The sequence below is a fragment of the Phocoena sinus genome, chromosome 7, assembly GCF_008692025.1.
Source record: "Phocoena sinus isolate mPhoSin1 chromosome 7, mPhoSin1.pri, whole genome shotgun sequence".
In the NCBI taxonomy this organism is placed as follows: Eukaryota; Metazoa; Chordata; class Mammalia; order Artiodactyla; family Phocoenidae; genus Phocoena; species Phocoena sinus.
Genome location: NC_045769.1, coordinates 18,627,751 through 18,641,539, shown reverse-complemented (window position 1 = coordinate 18,641,539; position 13,789 = coordinate 18,627,751). Strand labels below are relative to the sequence as shown.

General features: G+C 46.0%; 1 protein-coding gene across 1 annotated transcript; it reads right to left on the bottom strand.

Annotated features, from left to right (window-relative positions):
* Window positions 1-7,054: 7,054 nt before the first annotated feature.
* RESP18 (regulated endocrine specific protein 18) lies at window positions 7,055-12,216 on the bottom strand. Its single transcript, XM_032638434.1, has 6 exons — window positions 12,126-12,216; window positions 10,349-10,453; window positions 9,176-9,308; window positions 8,906-8,945; window positions 8,667-8,756; window positions 7,055-7,105 (listed from the first exon to the last, which is right to left on the bottom strand). The coding sequence occupies exons 1-6, from the start codon at window positions 12,214-12,216 to the stop codon at window positions 7,055-7,057; spliced, it is 510 nt and encodes a 169-aa protein (XP_032494325.1).
* Between the last annotated feature and the right edge of the window lie 1,573 nt (window positions 12,217-13,789).

Below are 13,789 nucleotides of genomic sequence, written 5' to 3'. Positions count from 1 at the left end.
TCCTTTAACATTTGTTAGCTGATATTATTTCATAAAGAAGAGCATTCTCTCATCAACTGCACTTAGTTATAGCCTGAGATACAATTCCAACTGGAAAGGTAGCATACATTCTTAGTTTCTTCTCTTTAACTATTAATTTGCAGAGTGATGAGTTGGTGTAATAGTTACCGCCAAGAGTGGCAAGTAAGTTTTGTGTTTTTTTAAATACATTTACTTATTTATTTATTTTGGCTGCATTGGGTCTTCGTTGCTGTGCGCGGGCTTTCTCTAGTTGAGGCGAGCTGGGGGGCTACTCTTTGTTGTGGTGCGTGGGCTTCTCACCGAGGTGGCTTCTCTTGTTGTGGAGTATGGACTCTAGGCAGCAGGCTTCAGTAGTTGTGGCTTGTGGGCTCTAGAGTGCAGGCTCAGTAGTTGTGGCACACGGGCTTAGTTGCTCCACGGCATGTGGGATCTTCCCGGACCAGGGCTCGAACCCATGTCCCCTTCGCTGGCAGGTGGATTCTTAACAACTGCGCCATCAGGGAAGTCCCTAAGTTTTAAAAAATATTTGTTACGACTTTTTATCTTTGAGCATTACTATGGAAGTATGGATTTTTATATATTCAATATGTATCAGTCAATCACAGTAATATTCAAATTGTCCTAAGTAAGTAATTAAGTGAAAGTTCCTTTAAACTCATTCTTTTTTCCTTTTGAAACGTCCCATTAATCACTGAAAGCTCCCTTGCTTTCTATCATTCCAACATGTACGAGGTTAATTTTTTTTATTCCTTGCCCTAGACATGGAAGCAGTCATTCCTCCAAAGAGACTTGGTAGCTTTTAGTAAGAACTGACTTTAGAGACCACAGTCTGGGTTCTAGGGGTGATAATGGCTACTGAGGTGATTGATGTTGCTTCTAGGTCCTTTCAGTGCACAGAGCTAGGATATTAAGATACCGTCACAAATACACACACACACTGATATTTCCAATTAAAATTTAGCTGTGATTTTTACTGAACTCTTAATTTTATACTTGTATCTCTTTATTACACTGAAAAATTTGGTTTCCCATAACATTAACATAATCATTTATCGGTTTAATCCTACTATATGCATACAATAATTTACAAATGATAATATAGATATTACTCTACTAATAAAACAGTGAATACACTTAAGACTTTGGGTAGTTTATTTTGTCCTTATAATCCCTAGGGATATACCATCAAAATATGGTGTTCTAAAGTCATTTGAAATAATTCTTTTGTTTGTGTAGTCATTTTTACTAATCTGATATATAATTTGGTTAGTTTGTTCATTTTCAATATTAGAATTTGCTTTTATTTTTATATACTTTATTTTAGAATATGTAAAATATTTACGCTGTTTAAAAATCAAACTTATATAATAAGATATACTCAGGAAAGTCTTCTCCTCACCTCCACAATTCCCCCTGCCATCTTTCTCACTTCACCCCATTTATTTCCTTTTTAAAATATTTGTAAATTTTGAAATATAAAAAACAGAAAAATGCATAGGACAAAAATGAACAGCTCAATAAATTATCACAAAATGAACACCCATGTAACCCAGGTCAAGGAATTGAACATTTCCAGCACCCTAAAAGACTCATTGTGTCCCCCAACCATTTCCTCTGATGTGCTCAAGAAAACATGATTCTATAGTTAAACCAGCTATTTTCTTGTTAGAATGAGAGTGTTTATCTTTTTAGTTTCCTACAACCCAGACAGAAGTGGAACTCCTTCTGTCTGAAGGATAATTTTGCTAGCTATAGAATTCTAGGATGACAGTTATTTTCTTTCAGTATATTTAAGAAGTCATTTCTCTTTCTTCTGGCTTCTATTGTTGCTGTCTTGGACTTAATTATTAGACTAAATGGTGCTCCTTTGAAAATAATCCCTTCCTCCACCACATTCACAGCTGCTTTTAAGAATTTTTCCTTTGTCTTTGTTTTCCTGCAGTTTCGTCATATTTTCTGTCTTAGTTTTAGTTTTTTAATATTTTGCTTAAGATTTGTTGGTAATCTTGAATCAGTGGATCGATATCTTTCAACAGTTTTGGAAAATTTTCAGCCACAATCTTTTAAAATATTGCTTATGTCCTATTCTCTCTCTTCTCCTTCTGGGATTTCAATTAAAATGAATAGTGGACCTCCTCACTGAATCCTCTTGATTTCTTACCCTTTTTTCTGCATTTTCCACCATTTGCCTCTTTGTATTTTTTGGAGGGAAGGGCTAAGTTTCTTGTGACATATCTTCTGGTACACCAGTTCTCTTTCAGCTGTCTCTAATCTGTTATTAACCTATTCAATTAGTTTAAAATCTTGGTTCTTACATTTTTAAGTTTTAGAATTTCTGTTTGATTCTTTTTCTTTTCAAAGAACCAGTTTTGAGTTTTATTGATTTCTCTTTATTATTTTCCTGTTTTCAATTTTATTGATTTCTCTCTCATTTTAATTATTTGTTTTCTTCTGCTTGGTTCAAACTTAAATTGCTCTTCTTTCTCTAGTTTCCTAAAGTGCGAACTTATTTTATTGATTTTAGATCATTCTTATTTTCTAATGTATGCATTCATTGTAGAAATTTCCTTCTAAGCACTGTTTTCACTTCATGCCACAAATTGTGATAAATTATATTTTATTTTTGTTTATTTCAAACTACTTTAACATTTCTCTTGAGATTTCTTCTTTGGCCCATGGATTGTTTAGAAAGGTGTTGTTTTCCAGATATGTGGAGATTTTCCAGCTATCTTTTTGTTATTGATTTCTAGCTTAATTCCATTGTGGTCTAAGAACGTATTCTGTATGATTTCTAGTCTTTTAAATTTGTTAAGGTGTGTTTTATGGTGGTCTATCTTTTTTTTTTTTTTTTTGCGGTACGCGGGCCTCTCACTGTTGTGGCCTGTCCCATTGCGGAGCACAGGCTCCAGACGCGTAGGCTCAGCGGCCATGGCTCACGGGCCCAGCCCCTCCGCGGCATGTGGGATCTTCCCGGACCGGGGCACGAACCCGTGTCCCCTGCATCGGCAGGCGGACTCTCAATCACTGCGCCACCAGGGAAGCCCATATGGTGGTCTGTCTTGATGAATGTTCCATGTGAGCTTGAGAAGAATGTGCACTGTGCTGTTGTTGGGTGGTGTATATTCTAAATGTCAGTTAGATCAAATAGAACGATTGTTCTGTGCAGGTCATCTGCATCTTTCCTGAACTTCTGCTTGCTGGATTTATCAATTTCTGACAGAGGAGTGTTGAAGTCTCCAATTATACAAGTGAATTTTTCTATTTTTCCTTTCAGCTCTATCAGTTTTTGCCTCATGTATTTTGACTTGTTTGATTCTTTTAAAAAATCTTCCATATTACTTTCTGTGGTTTCTAGATCCTTGTCAAAAGTTACACTTTGGCTTTGATATGCTTGAACATAGTAAAGCACAGTTGTTTTGCTTTGCAATCATTGGATCACTATGGGTCTGTTTCTGTTATCTATTGTGCAGACTATAGTATTTGAAAAATTTTTTGTAGAAATAATTTAAGGTCTCAGAGGATTTTCATTTACTTCTGCAGGTGCCTAAAAGCACTAGCAATCTGATATAACCTTAATACAATTACAAGGACATGCTGCGATCTGAGCAAGGGTAGATTGACTTCCATTTTCCCCTTATTTCTAGAGTTAGCTTCTTGGTCCCAGACCAAAACAGAGAGCAGTTTACTCGAATTCTTCCTTTCACAGGCCTGGACACTGACATCTACTACTCTAGCTGCATAGGCTGTTTAAATCAGCTTTCTGTCTGCTTCTTAAAATGGAAAATTTCCCCAGTGCAAAGCAACTGTGAACATTGGGTTTACCACCTCTGGATTCTGCTCCTTTCCTGCATCTTGACCTGAGTCAATTACTCCTCGCTCTTTCTCTAGCTCCTTGATGCTTTTTTTTTTTTTTTGCGGTACGCGGGCCTCTCACTGCTGTGGCCTCTCCCATTGCGGAGCACAGGCTCCGGACGCGCAGGCTCAGCAGCCATGGCTCACGGGCCCAGCCGCTCCGCGGCATGTGGGATCTTCCTGGACCGGGGCACGAACCCGTGTCCCCTGCATCGGCAGGCAGACTCTCAACCACTGCGCCACCAGAGAAGCCCTCCTTGACGCTTTTAAGAAGATTTTGGATACTTTTCCATCCAGCTTTTAAGGTATATTAGACACCATTTATTGTCCCATTTTGCATCCTCTTGGGTTGCCTTTAATTCTAGCCATTACTGCAGCCACAAGCTAGAAGCAGGTGTAATCTGATACCACCTGCCTCACCTGCACTGCAGATCTTTTGTTTTTGGCCTGGGTCCTCTCTGCTACCACAGCATTAGATATCCTTGGGACTCTGCTCAGACATTCTCATGCATGAAAAACCTGGATATATGAGGAAATTAACATCTCGTAGTGCAATCCTTTATCCAGTGGGGGATGGGCCCATAGGATAAATACTTTCCTTTTCTCTGTCTCAGAGGACAGTTCTGAGGTGCATTGTACATGATGCCTAAGAGAGTCCCCACAAGAACTTACCTCAGTTGCATATAACTCCTTAATGCACCCTTCAATAGCTTTCCAAGCCCTCTGTTTCACCCTTCCCATTCTCTCACTCCTCATCTTGAAATTTAATCCCAATCTACATGACCCCCATGCAAGCCCTTACTTCAGGCTTTGATTTTGGGAGGAATCAGACAAGCTGTCTTCCGCAGGCAGAGATGGTATGAATCACGTAGTGCACCGTTACCAGAAACAGAAGTTGAGAAAAAAAAATTAGATCTAGGAGATATTGCAGGGTACTTAATATATTGATGAAAATAATCAGGCATGCAGGGGAAGAGAAATGATGTAGGAGAGAACTGCTGTTGTGATGTCCTTGAATAGGCTTTTGGCTTTAACCTTTAAGCGTACATCCAGGGACTTCCCTGGTGGCACAGTGGTTAAGAATCCACCTGCCAGTTCAGGGGACACGGGTTTGAGCCGTGGTCCAGGAAGATCCCACATGTCGCGGAGCAACTAAGCCCATGCGCCACAACTACTGAGCCCACATGCCACAACTACAGAAGCCTGCATGCCTAGAGCCCATGCTCCACAACAAGAGAAGCCACGGCAATGAGAAGCCTGCACACCACAATGAAGAGTAGCCCCCGCTCGCCACAACTAGAGAAAGCCCACACACAGCAACAAAGTCCCAATGCAGCCAAAAAAAAAAAAAAAAAAAGACTACATCCGTTTTCCTTCCCCAACCAACGCTCCAGATGTCCCTGCTCCATGCACAGCATCATTATTCACTAAGGCAAAACATCTCTAACAAAAACAAAAATCACCTGTATTAGTTCCCTAGGGCTGCTGTAACAAAGTACCACAAACTGGGGAACGTAAACAATAGAAATGTATTGTCTCACAGTTCTGGAGGCTAGAAGTCTAAAATCAATGTGTTATAAGGGTTTGTTCCTTCTTGGGCTAGAAGGAGCTGTTCCAGGCCTCTCTCTTTGGCTTGTTGGTGGCCATCTTCTCCCTGTATCTCTTCATGTCATCTCCCCTCTATGCATGTCTGTCTCCAAGTTTCCCCTTTTTTAAGGATACTAGTCATACTGGATTAGGGCCCACCCAAATGACCTCATCTTAAATTGACTAATTATATCTGTTAACACTCCTATTTCCAAATAAGGTCATGTTCTGAGGTACAGGAGATTAGGACTTCAACTTATGAATTTGGGGGGGGGGACAGGATTCAACCCCTAACACTTGCCAAGGCCTATTAATTCATCCTTCAAGATATCCTTCTTATATGTCCTCTTTCACTCAAGTTCAGGTCCTCGTGTGGCACACTGCACTATTTCAACAGTCTTTCTAGAATGTTGCCACTTTTCTCCTACTCCCTAACCCATCCTTCTACAGAAGTGTGAGATTGTTCTTCCTAAGCTCAGCTTTCATTGTGTCACTCCCTTGCTCAACAGACCTTCAATGGCTTCCCATTTTCTATCAAATAATACGATCCAAATCATATAATCTGCCCCTCTACGATAAGAGCTAAACTTACCTTCCTTTTAAAAATGCTCATCTTCTTCTCTCCATTTTCTGTCTTGGAAAGAAAGAGGGAATGAATGAGGGGGAAATGTGGGTGAGTAGCAGGGGTTGCCCAATTTAATGAGAACTAGGTACAAACGAATATGACTGGTCTAGTGTTGGGTTTAGGTCCATTCCTGAACACAACGAATAGAGGGGGAGAGGGCAAAAACAGCAGCATGACCAAGAATCGGGGCCATCAAGAACTAGTCACTTAATTTCTCTGGGTTGCTTAAATGGATGAGATGTGTGGCCAAGTCCCAGTTCTTTAGAGAAACTAAATTTTGGTATCTGCCCACGTGCTTACACCTCTGATGTATGAGAGTCTGAGTATGAGAGTACCGTGGGAAGTAGAAAGCTTTGCAAATAGGACATTCTGGTATTTGGCTGAGCTGAGCACAAGTGATCAGATTACTCCCTCCCTTGTAAGGTTTTACGCTACCAGGAGCAAACTGGCAAGAGTCAGCAAAACACTTAATGTGTGTACGCTTTGATTACAGCACTTCTGTGTTGATTCTCGAGCGCACAAAGAGTGAGAGAGCCCTGGCAGGGGCTGTAATAGTGGAGGTGGGAGACCCTCATAAAACAGCAGGGTCCAGGCCTGTCTGACATGGAAGGATGGGCAACTAGACCACACAGCATAGCTGGATGTGTGTAAAGAAGGCTGCCATTCCAGCTGTGGTCCCATCCTCGCTTTCCTCACTTCGGGAATGGTCACTGGAAAGAAAACAAGACAGAAGCAGCCTCTGGCAGCAGTGAGGGGCTGTGCTCTCCTCACTGCAACCCTTGTTCTGGTCCCACCTCTCTCACTTTGAAGGCTGTGGCCAGGTCCAAACCCGATCCATCCTGCCTCAGGGCAAGTCACAGAGAGTTTGCATCTAAGTCACTTTAATGATCCAGATTTCGGTCATCGTGGAACTTCCCCTCCAGAGGGCAATGGGGAGGGCACTGGGGCAAAGCAGCTTTGCATTAGGTCTCAATCAGTGACAAGGTTGTGGCCCACAGTGGGGGGCGACTCAAAGAAGCCCTAAAACCAGAAGTAAAGGATTGGAACCGGTATGTGGAGAGGTGGCCCTTCCCTCACCTACTCTCCCGCAAATGCTTCAATAACACCCTGATTTGAGTCAACTCACAGTGACTCAACCCATCGACTGAGTGCCTGTCCCCTTTGCTCCCACACAGAATTCATAGACTTCTCATCCGCTGATTTTCCCTTGGGCTCAGGCTGGAGAAGAACGGCAACACCTTGTTTGCTTTCACGAAGGCACGGCAGCAACCGGTCTCTCACAGGTGGGTCTGTCACTTAGCTCTGAGTGTGTGGACCCAGTGACCAACCTAAGCTTAGGAAGCTCAGCTGCCATCTTACGGGAGTAGGAACTAGTTTCCTAGGAGAGCGTGAGAGGCTGGAAGCCCCCAGAGGTGCAGGCTGCCCCTGGATGGAGCACATGGCTAGCTGGAGATGCCGGCTCCGCTGCCACCACCCCAGTCCAAGCCACTTCAGTCTCCCCTGGACCAGGATGATCGGCTCTTTACAGGACTCTCTGTTTTCACTCTCGCTTTTCTCACCATCCATCCCTGATACCGTTAGAGTGAGCTTTTAAAATCATATCACATTATTACATCCCCATCCTTAAAATTTCCTAGTTAACTTGCCACTACCCTTGGAATAAAATCCAAACTTTCACCATGACCTGTGAGCCCCTGTGTGGTCGACCCCGAGCCTACATCTCCAACCTAATCTTCTACCACTGACTTTCCCTCAGTCTTGCTATGGTATCCTTCTGTCAGGGCATTTGTCATTGCGGTGCTCTCTTCCTGGGAGGCCCTTCCTTCATATCTTCCACTGGCTGCCACCTTCTTCTAATTTAGGTCTTAGTTCAAAAAAGGACTTTTGTCAATATGGAGGAGTCTGATGTTTGGGGCAGCACAACCCACACTGCAGTCCCTGAGAGGAAGGGCAGGGACTGTGTAGGGGAAAGGGCTGGGAATCAGGAGACCTGGGTCCAGTCTTAGCTCTGCCATGAACTTGCTGTGCAGCCTTGAGTAAGTTGCTTGACCAGCCTGGGCCCCAATGTCTCATCTATAGATAGATGGGAGTGCTAAATGGGTGTTTTCAATCTGGATTCCCAAGAGTTCAAGCATCCTAGGTAGATAACTCCGAGCCTTGCCTGGTTGACTTACCCAGGCCACAGAGTAGAGCAAGGTGGGGAAGAGGTGAATGTGAGGGCCTCTGGGCTACGTCTCCCATTCATCCAAAGGAGCCTTGCTATCACTTGCTATATACAAGGGAGTACATGGAGAAAAGGAGAACTTTTTACTTAACATTGAAAACTCTGCAGTTTTCTATGCCTTTGGAAATTCAGTGCCTGTGAATGATCCTATAGATCATTTCACCCTTAGAGACTCCCAGCACCTGCATCACACCCCCCAACCTTTCATATGGATGCCCACAAGTAGTCTGAGAGAGACAGGAAAATGCACCTTCTGTGTTCACACACCAATACCCATTTCCCTCCTTTACACCTGCCTCCCTCATTTAAACATGTCCTTGGTGATTCCAACTTCCCTAGAAAAAGTGAGCCCCTCACCTTGACAGGGTTGGTCAGCTCTCGTTTCAGGGCCTTCGAAACCACTTTGGAGGTAAAGCACTGATCCCTGTTCACCTTGACCACTGGGGCCTGTGAGGAGGGAAGCCAGGAGTCAAGAAGGAGGCAGAAAAAAAAAAAAAAAAAGAAGGAGGCAGAAAAGGGTGACAGGGCCCCAGAGGGAAAGAGATGGGACCCAAAGTCAGAGCTTTAGAAGTCTTGAGAAGACACATGAGTCTCACCTTGGGGAATAGGAGTCGAAGTTTCTCCCCTTGCTTGCTCCTACAAGAGATGGGGATGAGAAATGGGACCTAGGCTTGCGAGCACCTCCCTCGTCTCCCTTTGCAGGTGTCACTAGTGGTTCATGGAACTGTTTCTTGCAGATCCCAGACAGGACTTCTGAGTCATTCTCAGAGTGCTCCTGGCGGCTCTTACCTGCAGTTTTAATGCCCGTTCCCTCCCTGTTCTCTCTGTCCACCAGACATCATGGACTGACCATAGGCTTCACACACCTCACCCCAGTGGTTTTGGTGGGAAAGGCTTCTTGCCCCATCCTCACACATGGATCCTGGGGGTGGGGTTTGCCAATGTGCCCCATCTTCTGTGTCATCACATCCTGGGTCATGTCATCCTTCCAGAACAAACCTGCAGGTTGAAAGAAGGTGGTGAATTAATACCTGGGACGCTCTGACTGGCCCACTCCAGAGACCAGAGTGAGGTCAACACTCCCCTTCTCCCTCAAGTAGCCAAAGGATCACAACTTGTGGAGAGAATGAAATGAGATGGCATATAAAATTTGCTTAGCACAATGCCTGGCATATAATAAACATTCAGTTAGGATTAGGACTGTACTCTTTTTGCTGACTCATTTGATGCTATTGTGAAAATTAAATGAGATTAGGGATGTACAGAGTGCTGAGAAAACTCTAAGGCAGTGATTCCCAAACTTTAGAGTACATCAGAATCTCCTGCAAGGCTTGTTAAAACACAGATGGCTGTTCCTCCCTCCTAGAGCTTCTGATTCAGGAGGCCTGGAGTGAAGGTCATGAATTAGCCTTTCCAGCAAGTCTCCTGGTGATGCTGATGCTACTGGTCTGGGGATACACTTTGAGAACCACTACTTTAAGGCATTTTACGCATATTAGACATCAGTAGTGGTAGTAGTAACATGAACTCAAGCCAGATTTCCTATCTGATTCTTCTCCCATTCATGAAACTCTGCTCTAAGGAAGGGTCAGCCATCTGCCTTCAAGGGAGTCCCCACTCCCTTTCCTTCCTCTCTTCTATTTGTCATACAATTTGCTCTGCTTCCTACTCAGAGGCTTAGGGGTGTGTGTGTGTGTGTGTGTATTCTCCTGGATGAGGACTTAAGGATTCCTGGCTCTGGAAAAACTCAGATAGTGCCTGGAGTTGGGGCTAGTCCCAAGGAGTTAGATGCTGACCTCTTCCAGGGGCTTCTTCTAGAAGCCTCTGCTGGGCCCTTCCAGGGTGTTCAAGGGCAAACAGCCTGCCCTTCTACCTCCATCCCCATTTTGGTCTCTCCCAACTCTCCATGAGGTAAGCATGACAGGAAAGTGTCAAGTAGAGACATCTGGGGCTGAAAGCCTGTTCTCAGATCAAAAAGCCCCTCACTATACCCCTGTATCTGACCAAGCCTCAGCCTCTCTTCTCCAGCTCTTACTCACCTTGGGGCATAATCTGCTGGAGTACAACTTGCAACTGCTGGAAGACTGGGGTGGTAAATCCTTGGAGGGTCCAGAGGTGCCCCACTCCCACTTGGCCCTGACCATCTAAGGGCAAAATAGTGCTGTGAGAAAGGAGCTTGACCAGAAGCCTTCCAAATCCAAGCTGAAGGAAAGCAGCTTCCTTCCACTATCACCCCTGGGTTCAGTGGTCTCTGTCCCCCTCACCAGACCCCCACCTCCTTTCAAGTCCTCCTTTTCATTTTTCCTTCCCCCGTCACCACCTGCCCTGTTCCTCAGCCCCTGCACCTCATTCACCTTTGGTACCAACTTCCAGGTAAGAACCAAGCTCCACAGGCAGCCTGTGGAGGGTGAGGTAAGAAGAGACTCAGAAAGCTACACACATAGAATGGATAATCAGGTGAACAGGTAGGGCGTGGAGAGCAGGTGAACTGCATTCAGGGAAGGCTTTGAAGCCTGGAGGGGATTGGAGAGGACGCCTGGAATCCTTCGAGGAAGGAAATATTGGTATGTATAGGGTTTGAGTGTCTGGATCCTTGTCCTGAAAGCCACAGTTTGCCCGACTGTGCAAAAGGGAAGGACGGGGATGGAGATAATTCCTAATGCTATACACACTTGCCTCATTCCAGGTAAATGGGGTAGGGTTGGAGTTGGGGATTTTTGTTTGTTTGTTTTTCTATAGTGGAACTACCATGAGTCATCATGAAAAGGGAATTCTCTTCCCCAGTCAAATGGACCCTAATATCATTTCCCTGGCTTTAGGAAGGAGCAGAACCTAATACTGAGAAGGAAAATAGCTTCTGGAAGGAGAGAGCTTCTCTGAGGCAGCGCTCCCAGAACTGATAGAAAAGTGGTGACCCAGACACCCTCAGTCAGACCCACAGGGCACCTGGCGCTGTCCGTGGTGCTGAGCGCTGGCCAAAGCTTGGCATGGAGGCGGCTCTGGGCAGTAAAGAGAGCGAGTCATCCCCACAAGTCTTGCCGGTCCTCTCCCACCCCACGCGTCCCGCCCCCCGCCCCCAGGTCACCTCCTACAGTTTTTCGCGAGTCCTCTGCATTGGCCTCTAAACCCAAGAATCGGGCAAGGAGAGTTGGCATCAGGCTAGGAGTCTGCGCCGTCTGCCCCAAGCGCAGGGCGCTGGAATCCTCGAGTTTGCGCAGTCGGTCTCTGGCTGCTCACACGTGTCAGCGATGGTCTACCCGGTTGGCGCAGAGTGAAGGGGGAGGAAGAGGATGGATCCTTTCCCCCTCCATCCTTTTTTACCCCATCCTAGCCTTCCCGTTCTTACCGGAAATTGGATCGCAAACGCCAGGCTCTAGGGGCTTATAAAGAAGCCTTGGGTCATCCCTCGGCCCAGCCTTCTCTCCGGAGCCCGATACCCGCAGCCCCTGCTCCTATTGTGCAGAGATCCTGGTCCCCTGACTATCCCTCAGCCATGGGCATCTCTTCCCTGGCCCCTCAGCGCGTCCTCTCTTGCGGCCGCCCAGGCCGGTTCTACTTCCCGCTGGCCCTGTGTGTTTCAGTCCTTCTCCCGAATCCCCAATCTTCCCGAGTCCGCTTCTCTTAAGTCCGTACCCCATACACCGAGCCCCACGCCAGGCCTGCGCCTCTTTCTGCGCAGTTTTCTCTTCTCACCCCTCAAACAGATTCCTTTCCTCCTAAGTTCCTAACCTTGAGGCCCCCGGACCCACTTCTCTCAGAATCGCTCTCTGGCCCTGCCCGCACCCCCCAGGTGTCCTCCTGACCGTGATCACTAACCGCGGCCGCTCCCTGGGCGGCTCTTCAGCAGCAGGAAGCAGAGGAGCCGCCAGAGCCCCCGGAAGCCCCCAGGCCACAGCGGGCGCCGCATCCTCCCGGGCTTGGTGCGCTGGCTCCCCACCAAATCGCAGATGAGGTAGAGACAGCTGCTGGAGGGACTGAGCGGGGCTGTCGCTTCCCACCCGCTGGCGAGACTGGATCTGCACAAAGCTCCCTTGGCAGCGGGACCAATGGCCGGCGGGCCCTGTCCCCTGCGGACGCCTACCCAACCCTTACTTCCCTACCTCCCCACAGGCCACCCCACCTTACTCCCAGGAGCCCACTCCTTTTTTACATAAACCAGGTCCCGAGGACTACCGCCTCTACTCCCAATCCCAAGGCTGGAAAAACGGATTGCATGTAAAATGTGGGTGCGAATTGTACCTGCCTCATAGGTTTGTTGCGAGGATTAAATATGAACAGCGACTGGATAGTCGGCGCTCAATGAATCTAGTCTATTTTTATTATCCTGCTGCTTACTTCACCCTTACCCGCCTTAAAACCTTCAGCAGTCACGGGTTTGACCTGCTGAGTATATGCACATCCATGACTCCTCCACATCCACTGCCATCGCCCAGGTTCAAACCACTGTATTTTTTTTTTTTTTTTTTTTTGCGGTACGCGGGCCTCTCACTGTTGTGGCCTCTCCCGTTGCGGAGCACAGGCTCCAGACGCGCAGGCTCAGGGGCCATGGCTCACGGGTCCAGCCGCTCCGCGGCATGTGGGATCCTCCCGGACCGTGTCCTCCCGTGTCCCCTGCATTGGCAGGCGGACTCTCAACCACTGCGCCACCAGGGAAGCCCTACCAAGGCCTTTTAATTTTGGGAGTCCTGAACCCCAAACTTGGTGTCCCAAACACTGTGGAAGCTGCAAAAAAAAAATCCCTGTTCAGATATTTGACCTTTCCACTAGGTTCCTTAAAATCTTGCCCTGCACTTGTGCCATTTAGAAGGTATCTAAGGATGTGAGGGGGATTTGCATGTGGATTTTGGGTTCCCCTCTCTGTAGCTCACTCATTTCCCAGAGTTCTTGCTCAATTTCTACCTGCTCTGGCATTCCTGTACTCCAGCCACTACTTCCTTGGCCATTCAGACTTCCACTCTCTGCCTTTCGTGCCTATTTCCCCTTGTGCTACAGGAAACCGTGAAGTATCATTAGGGGAAAAGCCTGTTAAATGTGGAACTCATTGGTTGCGGGGGGAGGTTTTCCCTTTTTTCAAGGATTATATTCCCTCTAGTTTTTCTTGCTTGGCTGGTCTCCATGTTTTCATACAATCACTTTTATATTTTGTCTAGAGTATATACGTTAAATGTTAATGGGAGGGTCTGACACAAGCTATTTTATCATGCCAGGAACTGGTTATCAATGATTTGTGTTGTACATAATATTCAAAAATTGTTTACAGAAATAATTTAGACCTAGGAGCAAAGGAGTGTGAGCCTGCTTTGAGAAGTACAGTGCTACAAGAAAAAGGGACATATTGGTCTTTGGGTGGCTTGAACAGAGGTGGGTGTGCTTCTTTCTCCCTTTTAAGATTTCAAACTACCAGAGAAATAGCTATCAAAATGATCAATTATATGTGCATCGATACTGCACTTCTTTTCCCTATTCATTGGAGGGGACCC